Source organism: Strix uralensis, chromosome Z (assembly GCF_047716275.1).
Source record: "Strix uralensis isolate ZFMK-TIS-50842 chromosome Z, bStrUra1, whole genome shotgun sequence".
NCBI lineage: Eukaryota > Metazoa > Chordata > Aves > Strigiformes > Strigidae > Strix > Strix uralensis.
In genome coordinates this window covers 3,504,700-3,528,026 of record NC_134012.1, presented here as the reverse complement: position 1 = coordinate 3,528,026, position 23,327 = coordinate 3,504,700, and the positions used below count along the sequence as shown (strand labels likewise).

General features: G+C 40.5%; 1 protein-coding gene and 1 pseudogene across 1 annotated transcript; both read right to left on the bottom strand.

Annotated features, from left to right (window-relative positions):
- Positions 1–1,834: 1,834 nt before the first annotated feature.
- On the bottom strand, positions 1,835–14,330 carry CETN3 (centrin 3). Its single transcript, XM_074856079.1, has 5 exons — positions 14,212–14,330; positions 11,291–11,426; positions 9,423–9,537; positions 6,663–6,854; positions 1,835–2,278 (listed from the first exon to the last, which is right to left on the bottom strand). Exons 1-5 carry the CDS (start codon positions 14,226–14,228, stop codon positions 2,235–2,237), a joined length of 504 nt encoding a protein of 167 aa, XP_074712180.1. The 5' UTR covers positions 14,229–14,330; the 3' UTR covers positions 1,835–2,234.
- Positions 14,331–15,728: 1,398 nt separating this feature from the next.
- LOC141937965 (V-type proton ATPase subunit D pseudogene) lies at positions 15,729–16,464 on the bottom strand (annotated as a pseudogene).
- Between the last annotated feature and the right edge of the window lie 6,863 nt (positions 16,465–23,327).

Below are 23,327 nucleotides of genomic sequence, written 5' to 3'. Positions count from 1 at the left end.
AAAGTGCATCTTGCTGGAAGAGTTACAAACAGAAAGTGACACCTGTCAAGATATAATTACCAGCCATCTATGGAGGAACAGGACCATAACATCCCATAAAAGACAGTTGTCCAACAGCCGCAGCAGCGTATTAGAAAACTGGCACATTCGGAATAAAGGTATGCTGCTTGGTGAAAAAGGTTTTCAATGACTAATAAAGGACATTTTAAGCTCTTTATTACTTTCACTGTCTGCAGAAAATAAAAATGCCCTGAAACATTTTACGTAAGAAGTTAAAAGCCAGAAACTACTGAAGTGGACAATTCTCGTATTGTTCCTAGAGCAGTTCATAAGCTCAGTCCCAAACACTGAATCTTTTCCCCTCAATATTCACCTACCAAACAAATCTGCTAAGATTGCAAAATACTGGTTAAAGTTGGGGTTTTTTTTTGGGGGGGCGGGGGGGTTTAACTAAGTTTTACATTTTATGTGGGCTTTTTTTGCTATTAGATTGTAAAACATTTTACTTGACCTGTAAGAAGTTTGCTGTATTTATTTCCAAGCAAGATTTTCTCTTGCATGGTAGAATCCTTCAAGTCTTATTTTTTCCCCTTTCCCATCTATTTATACTGAAATTAACATGAAAGAAATAAAGTATGTCTATACTATATATAGCAGAATTTTTCCCCATAAACACCAATCTTCATCCTGCAAATACTTTATGCTGTTTACTTTTTGAGCAAGAACATGCTTATAAAATCCACCGCTGATGCAGCAGACTTTAAGACTGAGACATTAACTGAACATTAAGATTACTTCAATTTCCTAAAAAAATACCAATTATTCCTTCATTCCCACAAGTTTCATATTAATTTTATCCCTCACATTTTTCCCCATTATATTTTCAAAATTAATTTTGAAAAAAAACCCCAAAATTAAAGTATCTCAACAGGAAGAATGTCCTCTCCTAGCAAAGGCTGTTCAAAAGACATCTCTGAATGAGAGCTGATGGCCACACACCCCACTGGGGTTCAACACGAGGCGTCTGTTCACAGTACTTGATGAGTTATAAGGAGCCACTGCTAGTCATTTTGAATTGCTTGGACTTTCTGTATGAATGGACTGGTATCGATGGCTTAATAGAGAGCAACACAGTATTTCACAGATGAGAATGTTACAATACACACTCGAAAAATAATAGGAAAAAAAAATCTATTAACTGTGATGACCTTCAGTCTTCAATAAATACCAAACTCTGATTGTTTGTGCAGGGCAAACCTGTTCAGAACCCCAGGATTACTGACAGTTAAAAACCAGCTGCTTTTCTGACAATAAAGATGAACACAGGATTAACCAAGATTTAAATTTTTTGATATATAGGAGAGTGAAATTAAAAAGAAGAAACTACAACTAATATACAGGAAATCTGGAAGATTAACCCACAAGAACTCTTCTGGAAGACATCTGGCAAACCAGAAATACATCCAGACTCTTCAAATACTTTAAAAGTTCATTTCTTCTAACTAGGTACTGCAGAAAGAGCAAACAGCGTCTCCAGCACTATCAGAGCTGTAGATACTGAAGAGACAGCTGCTGGCTGACATCTGCATGATTTAAACACATTTTTGACAACAGTTTATCATCATGGATAGTGGCCTGCCCTTTGCTATCATAACAGAGGTAATACAGAGTTAATAAATTGCATCTCTGAGAATGCAAATGCTTGCTCATGTAATGGTAACATTCATCTAGAACGGTGGAAATACAAGCCTATAAATGAAAAATAATTATTTTCCCTGAAGGATTTTATATTATAGTCCAGTTCAGATTAAGCTACAAGAATAACACTTTCAAGTAGTAATAGTAAAGAACATTTTATTAAAATGGAAGTTTGTCAAACCTTATGTATCAAAACTAAGGCCATAGCTAATGCTAACACAAAGTCAACTTCAAAAGGTTCTTATGATACAATTTAGAAATCTTATACAAAGCTATTTTACAAATGAGTACTAGAACATTCTGAAATGCAGCATTACTTGTTCTAAAATGATATATCAATTATTCTAGTGATAATATTTAATGATACAAAGTCGTGAACTATCAGTGCATATAACCTGTCTTTATTTTGGTCCTGTGAGGGAGGTAATTTTCTGCATCACTCCAGCTACAGAAATGAATGGAAGTACAAAACACTGTAATGGAAGCTGCCAATGATTCCTCCCTTCTGTGCTGAGTTCATTTCTTTTCTTCTAATGCTAAATGTCTCCAGTCATAATAGCAATGAACTCCTCTTGATTGACTGTAGAAAAAGAGAAAATCGTTAGACAAGCAGCAAACATCCATAAACCATAAAAGAAAATAATGTAGATGCATATTATAGTTTTCACTTAAAGGTTTTGCAGTTAGTGTTCATTGTGTCTGATTGATTACTAATCAGGGTTTACAAGTTTGGATTTTTTTTTTTGCGCTGAACAACAGATTTTGCCTTTTTTTTTTTTCTCTCCATATAAAAGGAAAAGTCAGAATGAAAGTTTAATTGTGTGGAATACTTAAGCCAGAATCTAGCCCACAAGCTATTATTTCTAATTATAAAAGTAAAAACACTCTAGAAGTAAAACAAGGTAGAAAAAACCACTAAGTATGTAAAAAGATGGCTACGCAACAATACTTTAATATTGTTACTAAGATTAATAAAAACATTAAAAATGGTAGATACATTTTATTAAATAAGTGCTTTTTAAGCAACAATACTGCAGCTCCAGTTACAAATTCTGTTTTATTCTTATAAACATGATTCAGACATTTATGTCCAAACTGCCTCCCCATCCCAAACCAAGCTATTCCTCTCTCAAACCTGTAACACTTGCCAAATACGAAATGAATTTTAAGATCATTTACTCATGATTCCATAAATTAGCTAGAATTAAAATGGACTTTTGACAAGCTTTTCCCCATCTGAACTTTCTTCATTCTTCAGTTATAATTAAGAGAAATCTTACACAAATGTACTTGAAGAAATTAAGTCATAATAATAAATTAATTAGCAGTCATTAATTATTTTGCTGCACTTATACCTGAGCTATTGACCTTACTCATATGTTAAAACAGAGCCACTGTAAACGACTTAACCAATGAACATGTTCACTCTTCAACTAATTACTGTGGTGGGGAATGATTAGAGTAAGTCAGTGGTATGAAAAGACCAGACACATTTAAAGAATTCTCCCTGACAATTATCTGTCCTGGCCAATGTGTCCAAACTATTCCTGAACAAAGCACTGCAAAGTAAGAGCTACATTTACAGCTAGAAGAAAATTTAAAAAAAATAAACCTTAACCTGCCCCGTTGCAACACGTCAAAAAATACGAAACAAGTAAATTTAGTCTAGCTTAGGACCCTATACTCTGAAGTATCAGTCCATCATATAGCTACGTCGTGTTCTACAATACGTAAGAATTTCCACAGCTTTCGCACAGCAACAGCACAATAACAGCAGAAACATCCTCCCCAAAATATCCTGTTTTAAAACAAACATCTTTGTTAAACAATGCTGCAAAGTGGAAATACAGCACTATGACAAACGAATTTTGTAACATTCAAACAAACTGCAAAGAGAAGCGTAGTTACAACTCCCAGTAACCCAGTTATTCCTTCTCAGACTTAGGATCTGCTCACAAGTTAAGCACAAACAAGTCAGAACCAATCACAGCCCTTCCTAGCACCAGATTTCCCTCAATTCCATGACACAAATGATCATAAAAGAACAAACTGGTATCACAGATAATATGAAGAAAAAGTTGACTCAGACTCTGGGGACTTAAAGAAGCCTGTTATTTCAGTGGAGGCTTTTATTCCTAATTCTGTGCCAAAACCCAAGACTAGGTTATGCTTCCTACAGATGCATCCACCCAAGACAACAAAAACTGCATGAACTGACAGTATGGAGTTTCTAAAAATAGTCATGCTCCAAAACAAAAGTCATTCCTAGGATCAGGAATATGGAAATAAAACTATTTCTGGTTTTAAGGCAGACAAATATGTCAAAAATACTTTCTTCTGCCGAAAGTTACGTACAGTGTACCAGTACAGCTCAGTGGTTTTGCTGGAAACACAAGGGTCCAAGTAGCCTGGCTATCACACAACAGACCTACGTCACCCTGAGCAAAACAACCTCTCACATAAGAAGGGTGTTAAACCACAAGTGGTATTATCCCTGTATTTGAAGTCTCAATTAAAAATGCTACCAACGAACAGTTTCAAATAATTTTTTTTGGCAGGAAAAGAAGAATTAGATGACAGCAAGATTTTGCTACATGACCCAGATGTTTGAAGCTAAACGGAACAGTGATTCACAGGATTATTTACTTCTTCAGAATGAATCTTTAAAAGCGAGAAACAGCATCAGTTTTCTTTAAAGAACAGAAAACACACAGAAACTTAAGGATAAACAGCACCATATACAAACATTATGCTGTCAATCTTCCATATTCGATCTCATGCTTGACTGCTCCAGAGAATGAATGGATGAATGAATAAGAGGAAAAGTGAGCCACCCACTCGTAGCTGATCAATTTGAATTAAAAAATGTAACACTGACCCAGAATAAATACAACTCAGAAACCTTCCTGAAAGGAGCTAATGGTCTACATTCAGTTTGTAGTGATCAAATAGCCACGTGACAAAAAAACATCCTTGGATCCATGATTCTGACATCTCAACTGGCAGCTCCAGGAGAGTGACACAAAACGTGTTTGCAGATGAACTGTACTCTCGCTCACCTCTACAGCTAAACCTTCCAAAAACTCCCAAAAAAGTAAAATTAATCTAAAATAAAAAGTCAAGCAATGCCCTTAAAACTCATCGTTTTTTAAAAGCAAAACAAGCTCAAAATTAAAGTATCTACCTAGACTAGCAATCAATCTGATGGATTGAGAAAACAGGCATCATTCACTCTCTGCTTTGCAGCTACTGAAGAGGAAGTTAATAGGTATCCTATTGTCTGCCAGAATTCACAGCTGCAATCCTGTGTGTCACTGCAGATAGGTGCCTGAAAACAGGATCTGCAGCTTTCACTACACTGACCTGCTTCAATTATCCTATAGGAAACACTGAGAAAAAACAAAATCTGTTTTCTCAGGATGCAGCTCCAACAAAACCTGATCAAGCAGTGAGACCGTTCAGGGATCTAAGCAGCAAGAAAAATAACACTTAAAAACCTAAATGAACAGTTTTCTCCTGGCTTAGCTCCCTTAAGCACCTCACCTGGGGGATCAGAACTGCCAGTGCAAGAAATGGGTGGGAAGACACAGCTGGGAGTGTGGAGGAACATCAGACTGTACATTGTACATCATCCATTGTACAGTATTTATTAAGGAACCATGGTCTCAGACCACAGAAAGACAGCAGAAAACATCAGCTCCAAAAAGAAAGAAATCACACACTGTTCTCAATGCTTACTTTAGTAGTAACAGTGTCAACCTTAACACTCTTCTGGCAGTTGAGTCACTGACCTTTCACTATCTTTGTCTCCAGGTTCCCTATTTACACTCCTACAGCAGAACAAGAGGTTCACATTGCCACACCACTGACCATGTTTAAACGTCCTGCTCTTCCTCTTGAAAGAAAAGGGGTTGTTTCAGTAGTTGACTAACTGTATTCGCCAGTATGCAATAACATCTATCTCTAGGGAGAAGTGTCTGTCACAAAGCTGACAATGCAATTTTTTTTCCACTAGTAGTGAGAGTTTTGAGTCCAACAGATGCGGTGGCTCGCAAGAAGAGCTACTGTGACTGGAAAAGTTGATGAACTCTACTGAAATCTCAGACATGAGTCACCATCCTGAAAGAAAAACTTAGAAGTAGGTTTCGATGACTGTTAAAAATGCAGTGTTTATGTAGACGGTCTCAAGTGAGTGGTCCCTGAAATTCAGATACTAAGGTTTCTGGTATAGACAAAAGAGTGCTTTCAAGTTAATAAAAAAAAAAAGCCTAAGTTTCAGTGTTCATGAAGATTTAATAAGCACAGTATCAAACTAGATTTGTTAATTCATTCTTTATCTAGCTAATAAATGCCTTCTGCAGCCCACTCTGCATGCACCTTGTCAATTGTCCAGAGTAATTTTTCACACCATGCTCTTCGGTGCTCTGAGGTTCAGGAGTACATTAAAGACCTATCCAAGTTGATTCTGCACAGACACAGGCTACAACCAGCATCATTTATTAGCTTAATACTCCATATCCGAGTACCATGCTGAAATCACAACAGTGACACATCACCACTTAAGAAATACTGACTAGGTGATCAGAAGAGTTTCTCTTAGCACTTTAATCCTTTTACTGATTTATAAAGAAATAAAAATGTCACATAGGTACATGGAATCTCCCACATACCAGTTCAGTTTCTTCCACCTTCAACTATACTTTCACTCGACTTTTAATGGACATTGGTTGAATAAGAGTTAGTGGTGAATCAGCTTGAGAAATCACCTTGATTTTTAGACTCCCAGCATGTGTTTCCAGGAGCAGTAGCTGTCAAAACCAATTTCCATTATGTGTAAGCTACAGTAAGTTTGAGCTAAAAGCTATTTAGAAGGAAATTAAAGAGGACATTTTCACAACAAAACCCCGTTTAAAAAAAGAGGAGAAAATTAACAGACTATATGGGGTTTTGTTTCTAATACCTACTTTCTCCATCTCCATCCTTATCAAATTCTTCAATCATAGCCCGTAGTTCTTCATCAGACATATTTTCACCCAATTCTCTAGCAACTCGGCGCAGGTTTCTTAGACTTATTTTACCAGAATCATCATCATCAAACAATTTGAATGCCTTGAGTATTTCTTCTTGTGGGTCTCTGTCCAGTATCCAGTCTGTCACTGTAAGAAGGATACCTTAAATTAGACTAAAAAATTCTGAAGGTTAAACTCAAAATAACCTTAGCAGACTGAGGCAATATGAAGAACATACATTTCCAATTTCACCCTTTCTTTCATTTTTATGTATTTCAATTCAATTTGTTTGGCTGACCTCTCCTTCTCACCTCTCTTTTCCCAAGCTGAGTTTCTCTTTAGGACATACCTGTTGCAGCGGAAAGCTACATGACAGTTTACGTGCTTTCAACACACTTTTCAACAGGAATTAAAAGTCTACACTTCTCCTCTGTTCCCAACTTACCTTTCAGGAAAAACAGCTCTGACAAATGAAGATGTGATATTTTTTTTATATGTTTTGATCAGGATAGTATTTTGACTTGGAGAGAACACTGAAACACTAAGTAATGAAAAACATTCACATGGATGGAACCTCTCCTTTAGATACAAAATCACACTAACAAAAAAACCAAAAAAGCCTAAACCCGGGGGTTATGAAAAGAACACTGCTATGAACTGCAAGATGTTAATTCTGAAAGGATTAATCAGTCTTTATTACTCCTTTTATCAAAACCATTTGTCAATTTCTGTAACAGAAAAGGCAAACTGGCCCTCATAAAATATTTTTCTAGTAATTATTTCAGACGAATCAACCATAATAGATCTTCACATCTTTGTACCTGTTAGTCTTGTATTACAGGGCTTGCTATTTATGACTTTCGTCAAGCCATTAAAAACACATCAACTCCATTTTGTGCATAGAGAACCACTTAGCATCTGCCACTGTCTGCAGATGCAATGCCTGCTCTGGCTTAGCAAACTTGACAGGAAAAAATTAGATTCAAGCTCATATAAGGTCACTACAGCAATGAAGTTTATATGTCTACATAAATCCCTCAGATTTATAATAAAATTAAAATATTTTAACTACACTGCATGACAGTATTACATAATTTGAAAAATTCTACCTTTTGTGGCAAAAAGACAACTGCAATGTTAGCTGAAGAACAATAACACACTAGGTCTCTATATACTATTAGGAACATGACTGTACAAAACAAGACAAAAAGTAATTGCATCTTTATACATTTCAGATGAGCCATTCCTGCATTTAAAACCATAAATAACACTAAACTATGAAAAACTGATGGCTCAAGAATTGCTTGGCTATATTTAGCAGCTCTTCACAATTAAAGCTTCTATAACCTATTTTCACTAAGTCCCTGATCTTTCTGCTAGAAGCGGTATCATGTTTAATTCTGTGCTACGGTCATACGGCATCATAGCAGCACTCAAATCTGATTCAAGTTTTGGGACAGGTTCGATCACCTTCCAAGCATATATTGTGCTTTCTACAAGAATTCTCCTAGCTTCTCACAGCACTTACAGACTGCCCGTATGGATAGCCAGGACAGAACCAGGAAACAATGAACAATGACAGGACTGAACATCAGGAATTAAAAAAGAATTACACAGTAGTTACAGTATATTCAATTATATATTATAGCATAATGATGTAATTACAGTGGTATTATTATTACTATTAAATCAATACTCTCACTTTTTTTTTTTAATTATATCAGGACTGATCATGTATATTTCCCCATAGGCTTTACTTCTGGTTCTCTTCTGACTTGTAATTTTCTCTAACCTGAAATAAAACTATAAAAATATTATCTGACATTAACAACACATTTTGTCCAATCCTAACCTGTTAAATCATTAAAATTTGCCACATTTCAATCAATAACTGTTTTGCCATGTTAAGTAGATTGTTGTTTGTAGCTAAGAGCAAACACACAGGTACTACACTGGGAGAGATTTCAGAAGCTTTACAGAAATCTAATACCTTGAACACACGGACGGGAATAATGAAATAGAGATGTAAAGCCATATATGGCAAAATCCCACACAACTTATTTTTTTTGGTAAACACACATTGTATGCAAAAGTATAAATTATGTGTAACAACCAAAAAATCTTCAAAGAAACTTTATCTTTAAAAATTCTGCAGATCACTACATACTCAAAGTATGTCAAACTGTGCAATACACAATCTTCAGATAAAAGAAACAGCCTAATAAAATTCTACTGTTTTTATCAACAGTTGAAAATCCTTTAATATTTAACATCTGTTTCAATTTCTCTTATCTTTGTTATATATGAAGTCTGTATTCAGTTTACAGTTTGCCTCTGTACACACTCCTTCCCATGAAATTCAATGCCAAATACTTTTCCACAGCAGGAAGGAGAATCTTACAAAATCCATAAAGAATATCTAAATTTTAAGTCCGCATTTATTTCTTTGTGTAAGTTTGAAAAATATTAGGACTGTGTATACTCTATTTCCTTTTATACTGTGGCTATCATTCACCTCTACATATCAAACTGAGTATTCAGAATACAAAGACTTATTTTCCTCCACTACTGACTTTTATTAAGAAAAACATGAAATCTCCGACTTCTACTTCTTAATAGTACCAGGTAATTGAAGAAGTACACAAAGTACTGCTGCCAAACTGTAGTTGCTACTACACGCCACATTTCTGTGAAGGTACACAACCAAACACATACCAACTTCATTAAAATCTTCAAAGGTGATCTTGCCTGTCGCTTCTCGATCATAATCTTTAAGTATTTTCAGTACATCAGCTTTTTTCACATCAAACCCCAAGGCTCTCATTGCCACCTTTTGGAACAAAATGGAAGTGCAACCACATATGAAGGTTAAAATACAGATTTAACAGATTTCTTTTTATTTTCAGTAATTACCATCTTGCCCAAGAGAGAAGGTCTGTATTAGCGGTTTAGCAACAATAATAAAAAAAATTAATAAAAAAGCTTTGTATATAAAAATGACCTGAAAACACTATTAGCAAATGGAACACCAAGTTACAGCAAAAAAACTAGCCTTTGCATTTTCAGGGATTTTACAGATTGGACCAAATGTTTCTTAGGACAAGTAGACTTATTTTCCTCATGTCCAAAAACATTTCAAGTACTGACATTTTTTCAAAGATAAAACTGAAAATCATTCTTCAAATTATTCTACTTCAGTATTCATACTAAGTGTGAGTATGTTCATGGGTTTACAAGTCCTCTTACGAGCGACTTCACTGCTTTTCCAGTGAACAACATAAACCAACCTACTTTTTTATTTTTCCATTAGGTTAGGGAGTACACGTTTAGTTTTCCATTTCAACTGAGATGGCAATTTCTCAGCACACACTACCTTAACTTCCTCCAAACTGATGAATATAAACTAAACTGGTAGTGGAAAACCACAATCCTATTGGATGTAGCCCTCCAAAAATCTATGCTGTATTTGGATTTTGTAGAGAAGGAGACAGTTCTTTTCTTTATGTATTTCTGTTCTTCCGTAGTATTATCTTCAGGGCCACAATATTAAATTAGGCAGGTAAGCAACAGCTTTGCAGGTAATCATGCCAGCTGGGAATTCAAAGCATACCATAACTGGAAAAAGCATATTAACAGTCCTGAAACAGTCCCCGGTATTACCCCACTCACTGTAGCTTCCCGCAAAGATAAAATACCTGAACTCTGAAATAAAGGGAATTGCTATACTTAAGACATTTCTCTTAACAGCAATTAAAGTAAACAAAAGAGTTTTTTTGTCCCCCTGTGAGTTACTTGGTAGAGCCAGAATGTGAAGCCAGCAGGCTGGGTTAAGTATTTCTTCCTAAAAGAATCTCAACCCATATGTGACAGAAACACTGGCCTCTCCAAAGCCACTTTTTGTTCCTGATGCAGTATAATCAGAACAAAAATTCATAAAGATTCTATTAAAGCGACTTTAATAAACTTCATGTACTGTTTCTAGAGACTTCCAGGTGGGAGGACTCACTAGGAGACTGCCATCCTAACCTCCATTTGCTGAGAGCTGTGAACAGGAGACTTCACTGGGAAGGGCAACTATGGAGCCCTCCCCACACACAAATAGCATGCTTCATTCCTACAATCCACAGGCTCCCTGTTGAAAAATGCAAGTGGGTAAGCTCTGGTTTTTAGTCAACAGTTCTACAAATTTGATTTACGTCTTTTACCTAAGCATCTGAAACCTGTGGATCTTCACAACACCAAGCTTCAGATTATATAGTGCCTTTAAAAAGAACCAGCTTTTCAAGAGCTTTTCTCACTTAAGTCATCTGTCCAAGCTAAACCCTGGGGAGCATTCAGACCAGTATTATGCAGGAAACTACAGCAATTCTGTTTCTTTGTCAAGTTTATAGTGTGGGAAGAAAAGCTAATTCTTACACCAATGCAGTATTTCCCACCCCCCTCCCAATCTTCACTCCTACAGCCCAGCAAGAGATCTTGAACATGGAGCATTTTTTAAAGATACAGTCAACATCTCAAAAACTCACTAAGAAACAGATACATATTATCTGCCATAAAACTGTTTAAATGAAGAAAACTTTTACCTTTAATTCATGGTAATTTATTGCTCTGTCTTTGTCTGTATCAAACAACTCAAAGGCATCTTTAATTTCTTGCTTCTGCTCCTCAGTCAGTTCTCTTCTTTTCTTCTTTTTAGTTTTGTCTACGGAAAGCTCATTCCTATATGACAAGAAAGAAATTAAGTGTAATTGATTTTTTTCTGGGAAGATACCACTGTAGATAATGTCTTCCACCAATAAGAAACTCACCATAACTGTACAAATCACTACCTCCTCTGTTCAGCCTCTTCCCAGCTTGTCCTGTCAGTTTAAAATAACACTTGAAATTGACAATTCCTTTATGAAAGCTGAATGACACCTCCACTCCCCCACCCAAAATAAAACCAGCACAGGTGTTTTGGTTAATAAATACCAACAACAAAATTAGGGTAGAAAAACTACCAGTTAAAAAGAATACTTGAGGTTACAAACTAGATTGGCAGTTGAAATGATACAACTGAAAACACTTGTTTCTGAACTGTAGCTTAGAAGAAAGAATTTTGAGAGACAGGCTGCTGGAGGCTTAACTAGAAGAGACAAGTGAGTTGTCAGGCTACTGAAGCGGGCTTTAGGTGCCACAAATTGGCTTTGCTGCCTGTAACAGTTCTTAAGGCAAACAGCATTTATGGATTTTTTTAAAATCCTTTAAATCACACACATACGCACTGTTCAAAAGACTTTCTGCTGTGTTTTGGTATATACAAAAGACAAGCCTCCCCCCCGCAGTCAGCAAATCTTGCTCACAAACAGCTCTCTTTTCCTTGGCTAGTCTAGAAATAAGATTAAATTTTCAGGTAACAGACAGAAAACATATGATTCATATATTGGGGACAACAGCTGAAAAAGCTGAAAAGGATGGCACTGATAAAAGGTACTTTGGACCAAGCTAGTAACTTTTTTTTTTTTGCTGTAACTGTGCTTTATTCACATCAATGAGATTGACTGCTGTAATCCAGAGTAATTGCTTGGAAGATGTCCATTTCAGAGCAAGAACTCTAAAAAAAATTAAAAAATAAAAAATAGTACATTTGAGCTAACATGCGGTATCAACTAAGACTGCTCAAGGTACACACTGGGAAGAAGCAGGCATGCATGCACCTCATAGCATACTGTCGCTGTGATGAGCATGGCTAATTGCAGTGGTAAATCCCCTCCATACCATGACCCTGAGGCCACATCAGATGTGCTGCGTCCAGCTGTGGGCACCCCAGGGCCAGAGAAATGTAGAGAAAGTGGATAAAGTCTAAGGCAGAGACTCCCGTGCCTGGTTGCTGCAGCATATGAAAAGCTGAAGAAACTGGGTTTAGTTGGACCACGGTGAGTGAGGCAGAGGGACTAGGCGGGTGAGGGCTAAGGAGAGGGGATCTAAGTGCTGTCCTTCACCATCTGGAGGGTTATTACACAGAAAAGAGTGACAGGTTCCCCTCAGAGGAGCACAGTGAAAGAACAAGAGACAACAACTACAAAATGCAAGAGAAAAAACTGCAGCTAAGGGGAAACGTTTTCCCAGCATGAGTGTTTATGGGCTGGAACAGCTGCACTGGGAGACTGAAGAGTCCCCATCGTAAGAAATTTTTAGAAGCCAACTGGAGAAAGTGCTCAGCAACCTCATTCAGTTTTGAGTGGGACCTGCTCTGAGCAGAAAGGTGGACTAGATGACTTCCAGAAGCCCCTTCTAACGTTCTCCTCTCAGGAAAATGCTTTTTACACTCATTTCTTTATTTGCACCAGAGGAAAAATGCACGCTCTTGTCACCTACTGTAAAACACGTAAGAATTACTGATGAGTGAACAGAAAAATGGTTTTCAAGGATATTTATTTTCCGAATCTCCTGTAATGAGCCGCTTTTTCTTCTCCTTTGTTAAAGATTTGCTAATTTTAATCAAAACCAAAGATTAAACACACAGCTGGGATTTAGCTTTCAACAACCACTGAAGCTACACCAGTAAAAATTCCAAATATAGACAAGAAAAGCACAAGCTGCACAAGCTGGACCTGCCTCAGACCACAATATTGTCAAAGAGTGAGAGATCCTTAGCAGACCAATTGGGGACAGCATGATTTCACACAGGCTTTGGATTACTATAGCTTTTGGAAGGACTAAAATAACTCTGAGCTGGCTACATAATTAGGACTGGGAGAGTAGCTCGGATCCAGAGAGCCCACATTTTGTGAGCTGCAATGATGAAATCCATTTAGAAGTCTGAAAGCAGATTAACGCCAGACTCTTCTGGAAGAAGCATCTGGCTACTCGAGTGTTTATTTAGTGCTTAGCATAAAGTGTTTTTTTCAAGAGACAGACCAGTACTTAAATGGAAGTAGTTTAGTAGCACTTCTACAACCACTTTTACCACATGAAATATGAAGTTCCCAGACTTGAAAATTAAGGATCATATATGCCATATAAGCATATTAATTACACCTGAAGACAAGGATTTGCAAGGTACAGACTTTGTAAGCCAGGCCCCTTTATAAAACAGTTACTGAATCAAAATGAAAACACAACAAAACTCAACAGCCTAACAACGCCTATTAAAAGGCTTTTTGAAGATGTATTACTTAAAACAATCCAGAAGCGAACCTCTCAAAGCCAGACGCGACGGTCCCTCCCCTCCTCTCCCCTCGGTAAACAGACGCTGCCGGGCCTGATCCGCCCACGACCCCCTCCGAAGGGATCAGACGTAAGCGGCTGGAGGCTGCGGATGACCTTCGCCGGCACACGCCAGCTCCCAGGCCCCGCCGCTGCCCGCCTCACCCGGCTTCCCGACAATACCTCCCCCGGCAGCCCCCCGAGGGGACAGCGAGGCCCTGAGGGCCCCAGAGGGCCCCGGATAGCGGCGGCCGCCCCCCGCCCGCGCTCCGCCGCCCAAAGGGAGCGAGGGGGGAACCGCCCAGCTCATACCAACCTCAAGGCCAAGCTCATGCTGCTGCCGCCACCCCCGCGCCGGGCCGCGGCGGGCCTAACCCACCGCCTGCCCCTCCGCACGGCCCCGCCGCCCCCTTCCCCTGGGAAACGCGGCACGACGCCGGCGACGGCCAACCCGCGCCCTCCTCGCTTTCTGATTGGGCGCTGGCGGAGATCTTCCCGCCTCCGAGCACTGCGCGCTTGCTCATTGGCTGGAGGGCTGACACTCAAGCGGGAGGAGGCGTTTCTCCGTACCGTCTCCGCGGGGGGGGCGGGGTTTGGTGCGTGAGGGTGCTGCTACGCAGAATGCTGCGCGTCGCGGTCAGAGGGGCGGGGGGTGCCTGCCTGTGGAAAATGGCGGCGGTCATGGCGGGCCTGTAGCGTGGCTGGCGGGCTCACGGGGTGCCTGTGCCGCCCCCGCTCGCTCCTCTCTAGCTCCTCTCTAGCCTAGGTGTGCTGGGCTGCGGTAGAAGAGACTTCCGGCGTGCTCAGGGCCTGTCTGCTCTGTCCGCCGCTGAGTCGGGCGGCGCCATCTTGAGTGTGGAAGTAGGGCAGGTTGTGGGGGAGCGGCCTGAGGCGGTGTTCCCGCCGGCCGGAGCCGGGGAGCGGCCGCTTGTTGTGCGGCGGCAGCTGTCGGCACCCCGGGATGTTGGCAGTGCTTTGGAGAAGCGGGCTGGTCTCTTTGTCAGCTGAGAATTGCTACTGGCTGTACACCTTCAAGATGGGGTTTGGGGTGAGGGGAGATGTGGTTCATAAGCATGTCGTTGCAAAATTTGTATACACACATAATATTCAGAGTTTATGGAAGCATTTTTATCAAGCCTTTGTGCCATTTTACTGACTCTGTCTTCCTAACAATTTCCGGGGGAAGCAATCTGTATTACGTGAAGGCTGGAGACCTTAATAGATTGTTTGAGTTCACAGAATCACAGAATTGTCTTGGTTGGAAAAGACCTTGAAGATCATTCAGTCCAACCCTGAACCTCCCACTGACCATTCTCAACTCCACCAGATCCCTCAGCGCTGGGTCAACCCGACTCTTCAACCCCTCCAGGGATGGGGACTCCCCCCCCTGCCCTGGGCAGCCCATTCCAACGCCCAACAACCCCTTCTGCAAAGAAATCCTTCCTAAGAGCCAGTCTAACCCTACCCTGGTGCAACTTGAGGCCAACCCCTCTTGTCCTGGCGCTTGTTCCTCGGGTCAAGAGACTCATCCCCCCCTCTCTGCACCCTCCTTTCAGGTAGTTGGAGAGAGCCATGAGGTCTCCCCTCAGCCTCCTCTTCTCTAGACTAAACCCCCCCAGTTCCCTCAGCCGCTCCTCATTTTTTTTTTTTAGTTTTAAAAGTTTTAAATAATTTCTAATCTCCCAGGAGAAATCCACAATCCATTCAATTTGAGACTTTTACACCAACTGAGAAGCCACATAAGTATCATTGAGGCAACATATCCTGAATTATATTGCGATTGGACATTCTGTATTCTGGGTCCCCTGCTCCATATCCAAATGCTGTGCTGGGTTACTCAAAGAGAAGGTCTTCATCCTTCTAAGAGATTGGCTGGTTCATGTTCCCCACCAGCAGCCCTCCGCAGCTCCTGTTCTTTCTCAGATTTTTCTTTCAATACCTTTTTTTTTTTTTTTTCCTGGATATTCTTTAACCTGTAGAATTCTTGTTCTCATTCATCCAGGTCTGTGATGATACAAGAAGGAGTACACTGGATCCTGGGAATAATCACATGTTCAATTGCATTCACATGTCTGTCTGTTATTTTAATGGCTTCATCCAAAGTAACAAAGAATGTCTGTAAGGAGGCCAGTTCCACAAGTAGCTCCACAGCTTTGGCATAGTTCCTCTTCAGCTTAGCCAGCTGTTCTCCACCTCTGGCCAAGCCGGTCAGCTCATAGCTGTCCCCTCCTTCCTGGCAATGCTCAAAAACTGGCAAGGTTACACCTGCTACATTGTCTTTTTTAGCTCCGATCTTGACTTGAGCTTTATTCACATCTTGGATCACAGTGGTACTGAAATCTTCTGTAAACTTTGCCTCAGCAAGTGAAAAGGCAGCTTCTCTCATCACCTCACCCATCAGCATTTTAGTGTCAATAATTTTCTTAAGGATCTGCCTGAATTGGAGTCTCAAAGCATCAGATTTTTTCTTCAAGAGGTTATGACCTGTTTGGGCTCCTTTCAAACAAGCCTTCATGACGGTCTGAGCCATCCACGAGGGGAAGATCTCGGTGCGATCCTTGCCTGACATGGTGGCAGCGGGGGCCGGTGGGGCCCGCTCTGGTTGTCACCATGAATCATTCTTCTACCCTAAAGGTCAGAAGGTCAGCTTACATTTTGCTAACTCATTGTCGTTAATACTCCTGTGCTTTTCAAACCAGTGAACGAGCCACTGTTACATATTCTGTGGGTGGAGGAAATACTCGTCTCACCGACTTGGAAGAAACGCTGCCTCAGTGCTCCGGTCTGTGTCACGATACCTGTCCCTTGTACCTTGCTATGACAGGGCTGGTTTATAACCAGTCCTGAAACAGCATAGTCCAGTGTTACTAGCTGGACCATATGGATGTTCAAATCTTTCCTAATGCGGTGCTAAGCAGCCTGGCTAGATTCACTGAAAAAACTTGGGCAGTGAAAAACTCCTTTAGGCATTTCAATCCTGCTCTCTTCAGGACTGACAGCATGCCTTGAAGGTGTTTTACACCTACGTTTCCAGTAATAAACCAGTAGCAGGTTGACCCCAAGTGCGCACTGCTGGATGTGAAGAGCTGGATTCAGTAGGTGTGCTCAAGACATTTTCCCTGAACGAAGTCAAGCAGAGATGAGGCTTGTTTGGCAGTCGTTCATAATATCTGGTCCACAGATCAAGTAGGCAGAAGTACGTAGTACAAAGAAGTTTGTAATTGACCTCTGTTAACAAATGGTAGCTTAGTAACTAAAAGCATAAATTATTGGCAGGTTTGACCATAAACTTGTGCTGTAGTGAGATTTTTGATTAGTGGTTTTCCATTTCACTCCTTGCTGTTTGGATGTGTCTGTACTTAGGTGCATTCATCTGAGAATTGCTTTCAAATCTGTGTTTTTCCCCTGTCTGAAGCAGGGAGTTGGGTACAAGTCCTGAATACACCTCTTGGGACTCCATGCTGGTCCCATCAAGGCAACCATCAGTGTTTGTAGTGATGTTGTTACTCTCTGCACTAAACTGTAAGATCTTTGGGGCAGAAGATCTCCAGGCAAACAGATTCTTAGTGCAACTGGTGCTGTTCTTCATGGGATGCTACAGCAAAAGCTCTGCTCCAGAAACCTAAATGCCACTGTTTGTAAATTTAGTAAAGCTGGCAGCAGTGCTCATATTGCACATGAAATGGAGATGCCAGGAATTCAAAACTGAAAAGGCAGGCTTAAATTATAATAGCTAAAAATAAATACCTGATTTTGGGTATGGTAGCTGTGACTTGCAAACCCTTACATTTTCAAAGCTGGCTAAATCCCTTCTAAAATTACCTCTTATGAGTAGGGTGGATAAATTAGAATATCACTGGAGTGTATAAATTAGAATATCACCAGCATGTTCCTCACACCTGTGTATTGCCAGCTTAATGAGGAAAATAATGATTTTTTTTGTGAGGTATACTTGAAGGCTTTATTATTAGCTGTATCTTCAGCTGTTAATTAATTTTCAAACTCATCTGTTGGTATATGAAGGACATTTGTGAGGCTGTCTGCCAGCCATCTCTTTCAGTCAATATGTTTCCTTTTCTATTCCTAGTTTTATTAGTATTTGAAACCACCCTACTGTTCCCTTGTCCCAAGCTGAATTGGAGGGTCCAGAAGATTGCAAACCCCATCCCAGCTGTTCAAAATCAGATCAAATATCAGAACCTTGTGAGATAAAGCAACAAGCTGCTTTGTCAATAAAATTAATCCAAAAACTTTCAAATGAGTTTTGCTTGGGTAGACTTCATGCAAGCACCAGTGTTGTTTGTTCATGTCACTCTTACAGCAAATTGTACAGCACAAAATAAGTGTGAAAATGTAAAGCTGTATTAAAAACATGTCATGCATCCTTGCCAGTTTGATGATTGGAAATGATGATCTGGACCAAACTTCTGGAAAATATCTTCCTCTGTAGCTCTGGTACAGTCACAGATGTGTTGGCCAAGGATCTTTTCTGAGTCATTCTCCCTGTGTCAGAGATTTGTTTTTCCCGTGCTTTCCTATTTTAATTGCTATTGAATGCCTCGTAACCTTCCCAGGGCACTGTTGGGCACACATGGGAACACACACGGGCAAAGTCAGTTATTAAACTGGTGAGATTAGCCTGTGCAATAAAAGCTGAAATTGGAGGAACTATGTGCTGGAAATGGTTTTGGATAGCACAGCGAAGGCGAAGAGCAGGCTTAATAACACTGTTGGTTTTTACTTTAATCCATAATTATGCAAGGAAGCCTATTCTTTTCACGGTGAAATCATGGTAAATTTAGATGCTTTTTTTTTTTTTTTTTTTTGTCTGTGCAGAGAGATGTAGTCCCAGGTGGTACCTGGCTCTGTGTTCCTCCTCTCAGCACAGCAGCTCTGCCCCAGCCCTTGGAGGCAGCTACTGCCTGTACTTTTACTGCTCAGCCACCAGTGGGCAAGTCTGCTGCTGCTGCTGCTGCTGCTGCGGCTGCTGCTGCTCCAGCCCAGCCTGCACCACCCCTACTGGATAAGAACGAATTTTACTGCCTTTTGGTACGAGAATAGAGGAGCAGAGAGGGGGTATTCCGCCTGCACGTTCTCTGTAGAACTGACTTTGAGGTGTGATTACACTGCTCACAGCAACGCGGTGTTAATGTATGAGCGCGTAGTGAAGTGATTTAGCATCGCGCTATAGTTGTCTGGGCTAATTACGTACCCCAGAGGACTAAATTGCTTTCTGACTAGCCTGGATATCCCTGTGCTGTACCAGGGTGTGCGATGTACATATAACCTAATGTTTTTACCAGCGTGTATGTATATTTGGCTTCGAATAATGTTTAAAATAAAACCTAACCTGTATTTTCTGATTGCTTTTCAGTTGTATCTGTGCTTCCCAATTCAGTTTGGAAGTAGGGGACTGAAGAATGGATGAAATCTGGTTGCATTTTTAGACACAAGTGGTACTGCTTAATGATTTCAGAAATACGTGCATAAATTATAAATAATAACTTGAAACAGTGTTGGCTAAATTCTTAGACCTAGATTCTAAAAGTTAAATATTCATAATTCCTCCTTTGCCATATGTTTTTCTGCCCTTATCTCCCTCCCTCTTTCCTAACAGATCTCCATTTTTTGTTTTCTTTGGCTACAGATGTCTGCTCTTAAAAGGCAAGGTGTTACACTAGGCTTTAACAGCACTTGTTCTAAAGCTCATTCTGAGCTCTGCTGTATAGCATCCTTCAGTCTAGGATTTAACAGTAATGCCCTTTTTTTTTTTTTCTCTGTCTCTGATAATGTTCGTTTTAGCAGAAACATCCCATGTTTCTTTCATAGTGTCATAATGGCAAAGAGATGTTCACTGATGTAAAAATAAAATGAGATGCTGTAGTACTGAAGAAATTAAAATTACTTTCATTTCCATGTGTATCAGACCATTATAAAGACCCCTGACTCATCTGAGATAGCCACAGATATAGCATGTATTGTGAAATACAAGGTGTAGTTCAATATGACACCACACATTCATAGTTGCTGTAAATAAGAATTGTATGTAACTGGTAAGAAACTGGAATCAGATTGCATGCACAGCAGTATGAAAAATAGAATTTTACATTTTAAAGCTTAAGTTCAAAGTGCCAAAGGATGAACCAAAACATTGATGGCTGTAAAGAAATCCATTCTACGTGAGCAGAGTGTAGGCTGAATATGAGATGAAGGCGTAGCAGAAGAAAGGTATGAGGCAGCCTGAAGGCTATTCTTATTGATGCAAAGATACCCTGTGTGACTAAAGCAGCCTCCTCAAACTCTGAAGCTTCCTCCTCCACCTGGTAAGCTGTAAGAAGGTGGAGTTACAGGCATGATGGAAGACAGGATCAGAATTCAAAATCATGTTGATAAGTTGACGAGGTGGCCTAGAATCAGCGATAAGAAATGGAATGAAGGCAAGTTGACGGTTCTTTATTTCATAGGAAAAAACTCCAGTGCAGAAAGGCAAGATGGGAGGTAACTGGATCGAAAATGTTATTACAGAACAGAATTTGGAGATTGCAAGGGACCAGAAATACAAATCAGCAATACGACGTATCAGGAAAGGTGCAAACATGTAAGGCAAGGATTAACCTGTTCTGCTCTGCTTGGTGCTGGCCAAAGCTTGAGTGCTGTACAGCTTTGCAGAGCATAGTTTAAGACAGGAATAAAGAAACTGGAAAGATCTGGAGGGAAAAGACAAAGGAATTAAATCTTTACTTATATGTCATGTTTTTAAGCTTATGGTAGCTGTCTGGTAACAGTTTTCTGCTATGTAAAAAGATGTTATACAGCCACTGCATCCAAGAATAACAGCTTAATTTGTAAAAAAAAGGATAAATTGGACTGAATATGAAGGAAAGTCTAGGTTGATCAATAGGGCATTGTGGAATGACCTTTATGGGTGATGGTGAGCCACAGGGCTGCCCTTTATCTGCTGGGTTTCTTATTCTGTGCTCCAGAAGTGGTGGATTTCAGATACTGTGAAGAAAAAGAAGCCATTTCTCAGAGTGAGGAAGAGAGGAAAAAAGATGAGGGAACTCATGCGGAGGCATAGAAGTCTGGGTATGTGTGCAGAAGCAGCAGAGGCTGTGGGATGAAGGAAAAAGTTGGTAACAGACCAGAAATGTGAGGCAGTTGAGGGGCCAGGAAGTGAAAAAGTAATGGAAACAGGAAAAAGTGGGGGCAGGCAGAGGTGGGAACCTCTGGTTTTAAGCAAACATTCTGCTTCTCTGCATGAAGGTGGTGCTAGGTGACCTCAGGATGGTTTTTCTCAGCCCTCTATTGTATACTTGTCTGCAAGGAAGTGCAATAAAGTATTCGATTTCTCATCAGCAAACCAAAATGTCCCCTTATTTGCTAAATGCTGATGAAAAATACTTATTCTTGTTGCTAGGACAATTTACCGTATCATACCTGATGTCAAATATGATTTCCACAGTATGTGTAACAAACTTCTTTCAACTTGTCGGCAAACTCATTTTCTGAGAAAGGATTCGTGACAGTGATGGATTTCGCTTACACCTTGGGTTCCTAGTGCTCCCACTTCGAACACCAGGGCTAGTCCTTGTAACTGGGGCACTGAAATCTTTTTGTCCTGTGCTGCGGTGACTCTTGATGTGCATCTGAACTTATTGCAGTCCTCAGATGACAGAGACAGGCTGTGCACATCCTTCATTAGGATGCAAGTTTTGAGTTGGCACAAGTTGATAAACTCGGATCCGAGGTGTCTGTCTTCCACTAGGAGTTACCCTGTTCCTAGATGTGTAATGGGGCATCATTGACACACAGTTGTACCACATCTTCAAATGATGATGCCCCGTCTATGGGGATAGTCCTGACTGTCAGGTTGTATGATAAAAGATGTCACCAAAAAGGACAGAGGAACAGGGCTGGGTGGGGGACCCCAATAACATAATCTGAGAAGTGGCTGCTCCCAATCTCATTTTTTTATTCCTTAGATAAAACCAACATTGCAGTATTTTTTGATTCTTTTCATTTAATTGCCCTATTTCCCTCATAAAATCGTATCTACCTATATTTGCCTTCAAATTCTGTCCTCATCACTCCATAAAATTCAAAATTTAACAAGCTAGTTTTGAAAGTAAGATTGTACTTGTGCTAATATGCAAAGAGATTGACTTGAAGACTGCACCTCGACACTGGAACTCCTGGGAGGAAAACAAATGCATTGTGTTAACTGAACAACCAGACATCCCAGAAGTTCAGTTATCAGTTGTCTGGAAGGAAGCATATCTTCATCTTTAAATGAACAGGTGCATTTCACCTTCATTTATTCTTGGCTTTATACAGGCACATTTCTTTTCTGCTGGTTTTCATGACAGCAGCTGCTTTTGTTATTCATGGACTAATTTCCACAAAACTTCTACAGTTTATCAGTTGATAAGGAGTCTTACCTTTTATCAGAAACTAGACAGCAATGCTAGGCATTATTTTAAGCTCCAGTTATGTGCTGAACAGAAGCTATGTGACCACTTTTGTTTCAAGTAAACAGCTGTCATGAGCTACTGTCTTGTGTGAAAATAATAATCTACCTCCCCACAAACTGAAATTGGCCCCCAAATATATACCTTCATCACATCCATGTTTTCTGTGTGCGAATTCTATTGAAGACGTAATGCTGATTTGTGTTAAAATGTGTGGTTTTTTTCCAAGAAGTACCCACTCATGGTTTGTTGTTGTGTGAGTCCAGAGGGCAACTGAGCACCATGCAGCCACTCGCTCCCCCCTTCCCCCTCAGGAGTGCGGATAGGAGGAAATACAACAGAAGGCTTGGGAATCATGATAAGGACAGGGAGGGATGATTCACCCATTATGGTCATGGGCAAAAGACAGACTTGTTAGGGGAAGAAAAAGAACATCAATTTAATTCAGATACTAACAGCAACAACACTTAACAGACAGAGTGGGGCATCTTAAAAACACCTTCCCCCATCCCTCCCTTCTTCCCGGGCCCAGCTTTGCCCCTGATCTCTCTACCTCCTCCTCCCCCCAGCAGTGCAGGGGGCAGGCGATGGTGGTTATGGTCAGTCCTGCTGCCTCTTCCTCCTCAGGGGGAGGACTCCTCACATTCTCGTCTCCTCCAGCGTGGTTCCCCTCTCACAGCAGACAGTTCTCCATGAACCTTCTCTGACCTGAGTCCTTCCCACACGCTGCAGCTCTCCCAGCGCTGAACTACAACAGTGGGGGCTGCTTCTCCCCTCACAGTCCTGGCCTCCTTCGGGCGCAGCCGCCTGCTCCGCTGTGGGCTCCTCCACGGGCTGCAGGGCGGCATCTGCTCCACCGGTGACCTCCATGGTGGCAGGGGGTCCTGCCCTCTCACCACAGGATACAGGGGGGTCTCTGCTCTGGAAAACCTCCCCCCTTTCCTCCTGCTCCTTTCTTCCACTG

Coding starts and splice junctions, on each gene's coding strand:
- CETN3 (XM_074856079.1), bottom strand. Junction 9,538..11,290: donor TAAATTACCATGAATTAAAG/GTAAAAGTTTTC, acceptor TTGTTCCAAAAG/GTGGCAATGAGAGCCTTGGG. Junction 6,855..9,422: donor TGAAGATTTTAATGAAGTTG/GTATGTGTTTGG, acceptor TCCTTCTTACAG/TGACAGACTGGATACTGGAC.